Genomic DNA, 7,763 nt, shown 5'->3' with positions numbered 1-7,763 from the left:
ATGATAGGGCTTATATTTAGCTGAAATAAGATTTTATTAAAAGAAAAGAAATTTTACAACGGAGAACCAAAAACCCTTGAAAGCACAAAGCTGCAGACTAAGGGCCGAGCCTCGTTAAAACCTCGTAACAGCTGAGGAAAAAGAGTACTCGTCAAGGACCAAGGTTGACAGAGCTGAGTTAGGAGGTCTCAAGGATTCCGGCCGAACCATTACCCTTAGGCCTCCCGGCTCACAACCTTATATTTAGGATTAATCTAGGCCATCAAATTTTATAAATCCAAGGGATTATATTGGTTCCTATTATATAGCTTAAGAACTGTTTTTATTTTAGCCTCTCCCTATATATATATGAATGAGCATAAGAGAATCATTAAAGACATAGATGACACCACTTAGTCCCATTTTTTTGGCTCCTGCTGCAATAACTCTTCCATTTTTCTACATGTTTTTTTTAGTAATTCATTTTTACATGGTAATACAACAATAGAATATCAGACAATGCCTCATTATTATACCATGGATTCAAATATTAAAAATGTAATGATAATAATGTCCATATGAAGCTTACTAAACAAAAATAAAATGACATACAGAGTAAACCACTTAAAATCATGTGGTTATGGTATTTCAACCTCTGATATCACGATGAAAACTATCTCACATTCATTTCATTTTTTATACACGTATTAACAAAATAAACTAGCCGATGTTCAATTCTATTAATAGCATTGCATTTTTGTAAAAATAACATTGTAAATGAACAATAGTAGCTTTCCTAAAAAAAAAAAAGAACAATAGTAGCATTATGTTTATGAATAAATCATTACATTCACACTTCAGTTCCTCAAAGCCCATTTGTTTATGAAGCCCATTTTTTTAGCCCAACTAATTTGTCGCAAATAGTTTAACATTCTCAAACATAAACCCCACAAAAACCTCTCACACACAACACACACTAAACCCCCAAATCCCAATCAATGGCGCTTTCCAAACCCTCATTTCTCAATCAGCTCGTCAGAGCCCTAACGGGTTCCCGCCGTCTGCGGCCCCACGCGCCGCCACCGGCCTATCTCCCGCTCCGCCACTTCTCCTTTGCCACACCGGAGGAAGCCGCCGCCGAACGCCGTAAGCGCAAGCGCCGCCTCCGCATCGAGCCGCCACTCTCCGCGCTCCGCCACCAGCAGCAGCAACAGCAGCCCCGCCCCGCCCCGGCGCCGCAGAATCCCAACGCCCCGAAGCTCCCCGAGCCCGTCTCCGCGCTCTCCGGCAGCCGCCTCAACCTCCACAACAAGATCCTCAAGCTCATACGCGAGAACGATCTCGAGGAGGCGGCGCTCTTCACGCGCCACTCAGTCTACTCCAATTGCCGCCCCACCATCTACACCTGCAACGCGGTGATGTCGGCGCAGCTGCGCCAAGGCAAATTCTCCGAGCTCCTCACGCTCCACCGCTTCATCACACAAGCCGGCATAGCCGCTAATGTCGTAACGTACAATATCCTCCTTACTCTTTATCTCGATTGCCGGAAAATCGATTTAGCCCTAGAGCAATACAGACAGCTGATTAACGATGCCCCTTTCAATCCATCACCAACTACTTACCGCATTTTGATTAAGGGGTTAGTGGATAATCAGCAAGTTGAAAAAGCGAATGAGATTAAGAACGAAATGGAAACGAAGGGGTTTAAGCCGGATCCTACGATCTATTCCTATTTGATGTTAGGGCAAGCGAAGAATTCAAATGCAGATGGAGTTTTTGAGTTGTATGAGGAATTGAAGCAGAAATTGGGGGCAGATGAGATCTTGGATGGGGTGATATATGGGAATTTGATGAAAGGCTACTTTTTGAAGGGAATGGAAGCAGAGGCCATGGAGGTGTTTAGCAAGGTTCTTGGTGAAGATTCGCCGGTTAAGTTGAATGCTATCTCGTACAATTATGTTTTGGAGGCTTTGAGCAAGAATGAGAGGTTTGATGAGGCATTGAAGTTGTTTGAGAGGATGAATAATGAGCATGATCCTCCGAGGAAATTGAGTGTGGATTTGGGTAGCTATAATGTTATAGTTGATGGTTATTGTGCAGAGAAGAGATTTGATGAGGCTGTTGAGGTTTTCAATGGCATGGGAAAGCAAAGATGCAATCCTGATACTTTGTCGTATAATGTGCTGATCGATCAGTTGTGTAGTAACGACAAGTTGGCTGAGGCGGAGGAGCTTTACAAGGGGATGGGCGATAAGAATGTGAATCCTGATGAGTACACCTTTGTTACACTGATGGATACTTGTTTGAAGGAGAATAGGCTAGATGATGCAGCTCAGTACTTCAGGACAATGGTTGAGTCGAAGCGGAGGCCAAACTTGACAGTCTATAACAGGCTGGTTGAGGAGTTGGTTAAGGCCGGCAGGGTTGATGTGGCGAAGTCGTTCTTTGACTTGATGGTGCCAAAGCTGAGGATGAACGATGATGCATACAAGTTCATCATGAATGCACTGTCTGGGATCGGGAAGCACGATGAAGTGGTGAAGATTGTTGATGGAATGTTGAGGGAGGATCCCGGGGATTTCACCGAGGAGTTGGAGGAGTTTGTTAGGGAATTGTTGAGGAAGGAAGGGATGGAGGATGAGGTGACGAATCTTAAGTTGCAGTTGGAGAAGGAGAAAGCCGAGGCTGCTGCTAAAGCTGCTGAAGAAGTTGCGAAAGCTAAGGCCAGCACTAGCATCGCTATGGCTGATCTCTTGTCTTCAAAGTCGTTTGGAAAGAAGCCGGTTGTGGAAGAACTGTCAGCTGAAGGTGAAGAGGAGGATTCTGTTTCCATGGCCTCTGAAGTGGAGAAGGAAATAGGGGATGATGCCTCAGAAAATGAGGTTATTGGAGAAGAACCAGCAGAAAATGAGGTTATTGGAGAAGAATCAGCAGAAATTGAAGGCAACACTGTAAATGAGAAGGTAGCTTGACTTGGAGGTATACTAGAAGCAAATAATTGTTTTATTTCTCCATTGTAGTTTTTGTGCATCACTCGAATATCTGCACCTCAATCACTCCATATAATGTCATTGAATTTGAGATGCAAGGACGAATTAGGGCTATTATATGGTTGGTGATGTGCAGTCATTTTGATGTAATTTGGGTTCCATTTAGTATTAATGTGGTTTTCACTTTTGACACGAAAGAAAATCTCATTTCAAATTGTTGCTAAGCATTGACCCTAATATCAAAAGCATTTGTGGAAAAAGTAACTGTTGAATCCAAGCAGAGGTAAATCTTTAGTAACCAAAGGTAATGGTATTAACAAGCAGAACTCTGGCAATAATACATGATACATTTACGCTGAGACGCGCACACACAGAGATATAGAAGTTGTTAAAAATTACAGAAGTGAATCTGATTAGGTACAAAGATTAGGAACACAAGTCCCAGCATCTGGATTCTGTTGTTCCTTCCAGATCCTTCCAGTAACTCTGAGCTTAAGCTCCTTCCTGTCGCCTCCGGAGAAGAAGAGTGCCATGTTACGTTGGATGATAAGACCGTCGTGGCTATCCCTGACCTTACGGTGACTATCTCTAATGCTTCGTGGGGTGCCTTCCCACATGAGCTTTCTACCATTTGCTCCTACCTCTAAGCTGTAGCTATAATTACGGGCTTCAACTTCGTCGCCCATGAAACGTAGGAATGCCATGTAAACAGGTGCCATTCCCAGCTGAAATGCTTCAAAGTGAAGGCAAAAATATTGCCCAAAACAATTGAATACCTAATCAAAGAGGGGACAAGCAAGATTTACTTATCCATTCACTACTTGACAACTATATTAGACATGCAGCATTTTATGACTTCTAAAAGGGAATTTCAAATATTCTTGAATTGGTAGGTATAACAGCATAATTTAGACAACAAATGTGTATCATTACAGGATCTCAATCCAATAGTTAAGAACTCAAGATTACATTAAGATTAAATCACTATCAATCAGATTCTATCTAGTTAGAACTTATACATGAACCATTAATTCCCAAAATAAAGAAGTGAGATGCTTAGGTTATTGATTAATAATAGTGAAAGGTTTAAGTAGGAAAAGAAATCTGTGGCCAATGCTGTGTTATGAAGAAAATTTAACCAAGCAAGCATATCATAGACTTCTCACAGATAATGCTCAAATCTCAATTCATGACAACAGAACATAAGAAAAAAAGCATTGAACTCACAGTCAACATCCATGTCGCGTTTTCTACTTCACGAGGATTTGACTTCACATATCGGTGATTGAACGTGCATCCCGTGTGCATGTCCACTTTATGGTCGTCTCTCAAGTGAGCAACAAGATAAGGAATGTCCCCTGTTACTATACACTCAGATCCAGCATATGGACAACTATATGGTCGGAAATTGCAAACTGCTTCGTGTTTGAGTTTGCTGTAGTATGGGAATATCTCCGGGCAGCCTAGGGAGTAGTACCTGCAGGGCAGCTCTAGCGACTCTGCAACCTTCTCGAGCGCCAAGCACCTGATGTCCCCTAGCTCTTGTCTGCAGGTAGGGCACCGGTTATGCACCCGTGTCTTGCAAGTCGAACAGAGAGTGTGCCCGTTGTGACACTACAGAATAAGAACAAACATAAACCATGCATCATTCATTCTAATCAAGTCACTTGAAGTAATTATATATTTTTCCTTGTTACATGTTTTAAATATTCCATTTCACATACTATATTCTCTATACTTAAACTAACATATGTGATTCAAACAAGAACATTTTTTGTTAAAAGATTGTGAACTCAAAATGAGATATCACCTGAATTAAACTGATAACACCATGGAAAAAAATTCTTGATTCAATCTACATGGGCTCACTAATCCAAAGCAACATCTATTGTTTCTATCTAAATTAGGATCCACATTTAGGCTCATTCTAGTACCATCTAAAAAGCATGGAAAACTTAGTTTCTAAACCATGTGAAAAAACTTGCACGTGTTTAACATTATCTATAATCATATCTCATTCCAGTTCAAGTCAAAATGATAAGAATCCAAGTGCAATCAAACACAATATACACAAAAAAATGTCTCACATAAGTTAAGATAATCAAACCTGATGGATTGGAGGGTACATAGAATTAGTGCAAACAGGGCACTCCAGCAATTCATGAACACTGGTAGGGGCAATTACGGAAGATAATAAAATGCGAGGTTTTGAAGAATACTGGTTATTGTGGTGAGGATGTGAAGAAGTCTCTTCATCTTCAACTCCATCTGATGCAGACACACACTCCACACTTTCTATTTCAATTGTTGCCATTTTCAATTAGGGGGAGTACAAAAATTCAAGAAGTTTGCAGAAATTCCTGACACCCAATTTAAAGAGACCTAATTTTCTTTCAAAATTAGCACCAAATGCAGGTTTGTGAAATGAAGCTCCAACCTTTGCAAGAGAATATTTGGTATGACATCAACAGACCATTTCAAGAACCTAATGATTTGATGAAATATCAAATTCGCACTTTTAAAATTTTGATTTTTGACAGAAATTTGAGACCCCTACTTCCCAAAAAATTCAAATATTTTCTGGAATTAAGGGGTCCTGCTTCGTCTTTTTAGCCCTTTTCTCCTCCTCCCTTAACCTTCTGCTCAATTAAGGGAAGAAGAAACCAAAAGAATTTTGTAAGAAAATTGGAAGAAAAATTAAAAGAGATGCAAAAAGAATCAGAAAGAATCACCCCTGAAAAACAGGTGGTTTTGTTCTCCCTCTCTCCCCTTCTCTATCAGAAATAATTAAAATTTAGGAAGTTAATTAAACGGTTATTTAATCATTTTTTTTTGACTTGATATAAATAAAAATCATTTTTTTTGACTTGATATAAATAAAAATCCACTCAATATATACATATTTAATTAATTTTCGAGAGTAGTAGCTTATTTGTTGGCAGAGATCTAAGCATAAAGAAGTTGCGATCATGAAAAAGTTTGCATCTCATTGTCACCAAAAATATCCTAACTGTTTAAAGATTAGCCACTTAATTAGGATGTTTTTTTATTTTATAGTTAAAGAAATGAAAAGATTAGCAAGGCAATGATCACGAATTAATTACTATATAGTTTCAAATTCAACTACACCTATATAAAAACAGAATTTTGTTTATAAAATTTAGTCTGCCAATTATATAATTTTTCAAAGATATATTATATTCTTTATTTTTTATTTTAAAGATAATTATATAATATTATATTGTATTCAAATTAAATTATTTGCTTAGGGTAAAAAATGTCCTGAACTTTTAATAATATCAGTGCAGGATTTGAACCATGACATTGTATCAAAAAATGTTCTCATTGATATTTTCGATTGATAGAATGCTTACTTACAGTGGTTAAATTTGCAAAAAATACACCATATCATCCTAGCTGCTATAAATTAGCATTACGATAACAAAAAATGTTAGTGGTGATATTTTTGCGTCGAATCTTTTATTGAGCCATTTTTAAGATTAGACAAATAATTTTGAGCTTAACCTGCTAATTACCTTATATTCTATTATACATTTATCAAATTAATGAAGAAGTTACATGCACAGTGCTCATAGATGTGATATAATATGTATTAAAAAAATAAAAAAAAAATCATGCTACATTGAATATTAGAAGCATGCATTTGAAAAATCCATCCAACAAAGACTACATTCATTTAGATAGTTATATAAGGATGTAAGTATTGTCAAAGAGGTTTGTTGTTGCGATTAAACACACATTTTGGGTCATTAATGTTATGTGGTTATGTTGTCATAATTTTCTTTTAAACAAGAGAGGATTGCATCGCTCTCAATATTTAGTTGAGCCAACAAACCAACCTAACCAAAAATATTGTTATCCGTCTCAATCGAAATTATCTGAATGGATTTTCGTAGGGGTCTTACTTAAGATTAATAATTAGGGTAAAAAAATTTAATCAATGGAAAACATAGTAAAAATTTTATTATTGAAACTGAAGATATCGGCAAAATGTGGTCTTGCCCATTAATTTAAATCTTGAAAACAAAGTAAAAGAAGAGAAAAAAAAGACTCGCTTTGGAAGATGGAAACCGGTGTATTCCATCTTACGCCAAATGTAATCAATCAATGAATATGTATTTATTCCTTTTTTTTTAATTACATGATGTACATATATATATATATATATATAATCAAATAACATCACGTAAACGGTGAAAATATACTATATTGTATATTGTCAAGACCTCTACACTATACAAAGATAAAAAATATTATATCGCATACGAACGGATTAAATCCAAACTCGCTTTGCCACTTGAGTTGAATCTTGTTGATCAAATATAATTATTCTCTATAGATTAACTTGCAATACAATATAAGTGTTCATACATAACATATACTATAATTGACTTAATATAGTGGTCGACAAGATGAAATATTGCAACCTAGCTTTGAGGGGGCCCATATCATCATCGTTGTTACGAACTCATGAGTTGAAATAGGTGGATGTTGGACAAGTATCTTTTTCATGTCTTTTTCTACCATTTTTATAGAATAACTATCAGTATCCTTATCACTTTTACAAATGTAAGATCTAACTCACATATATCGATTTACTTCTCAATATTACATTTATACTCAAATTAGTAGAATTGTTAAAATAAGGATATATACACATGATATCATTACTTTTCTAATAGCACTAATTTTCAACATAAACAACGTTATATGTGTTCTATTGGATAGCATTGCGTTTTAATTTTGCTTAAATATCATTGTATACATTGCGTA

At 37.0% G+C, this 7,763-nt stretch overlaps 2 protein-coding genes across 3 annotated transcripts; one reads left to right on the top strand and one right to left on the bottom strand.

The window, feature by feature from the left end:
• Positions 1 to 898: 898 nt before the first annotated feature.
• LOC131003265 (pentatricopeptide repeat-containing protein At3g49240, mitochondrial) lies at positions 899 to 3,171 on the top strand. 2 transcript variants are annotated; one of them, XM_057929768.1, is made up of 2 exons: positions 907 to 2,861; positions 2,892 to 3,171. In XM_057929768.1, exons 1-2 carry the CDS (start codon positions 978 to 980, stop codon positions 2,949 to 2,951), a joined length of 1,944 nt encoding a protein of 647 aa, XP_057785751.1. In that variant the 5' UTR covers positions 907 to 977; the 3' UTR covers positions 2,952 to 3,171. The 2 variants fall into 2 exon arrangements, with proteins under 2 accessions (XP_057785750.1, XP_057785751.1); XM_057929767.1 differs by having other exon boundaries at positions 899 to 3,171.
• An 88-nt stretch (positions 3,172 to 3,259) lies between these two features.
• Positions 3,260 to 5,948, bottom strand: LOC131003266 (E3 ubiquitin-protein ligase SINAT5-like). The gene is made up of 3 exons (XM_057929769.1): positions 5,077 to 5,948; positions 4,197 to 4,583; positions 3,260 to 3,745 (listed from the first exon to the last, which is right to left on the bottom strand). Exons 1-3 carry the CDS (start codon positions 5,281 to 5,283, stop codon positions 3,383 to 3,385), a joined length of 957 nt encoding a protein of 318 aa, XP_057785752.1. The 5' UTR covers positions 5,284 to 5,948; the 3' UTR covers positions 3,260 to 3,382.
• Between the last annotated feature and the right edge of the window lie 1,815 nt (positions 5,949 to 7,763).

This window comes from Salvia miltiorrhiza, unplaced genomic scaffold (assembly GCF_028751815.1).
Source record: "Salvia miltiorrhiza cultivar Shanhuang (shh) unplaced genomic scaffold, IMPLAD_Smil_shh original_scaffold_183, whole genome shotgun sequence".
NCBI classification, from domain to species: Eukaryota; Viridiplantae; Streptophyta; class Magnoliopsida; order Lamiales; family Lamiaceae; genus Salvia; species Salvia miltiorrhiza.
Note: the sequence above shows the minus strand (reverse complement) of the source record. Positions and strands in the feature narration are given on the sequence as shown.

Coding starts and splice junctions, on each gene's coding strand:
- LOC131003265 (XM_057929767.1), top strand. CDS start 978: ATGGCGCTTTCCAAACCCTCATTTCTCAATCAGCTCGTCAGAGCCCTA.
- LOC131003266 (XM_057929769.1), bottom strand. CDS start 5,283: ATGGCAACAATTGAAATAGAAAGTGTGGAGTGTGTGTCTGCATCAGAT. Junction 4,584..5,076: donor TGTACCCTCCAATCCATCAG/GTTTGATTATCT, acceptor CTTATTCTGTAG/TGTCACAACGGGCACACTCT. Junction 3,746..4,196: donor ACGCGACATGGATGTTGACT/GTGAGTTCAATG, acceptor CTCTTTGATTAG/GTATTCAATTGTTTTGGGCA.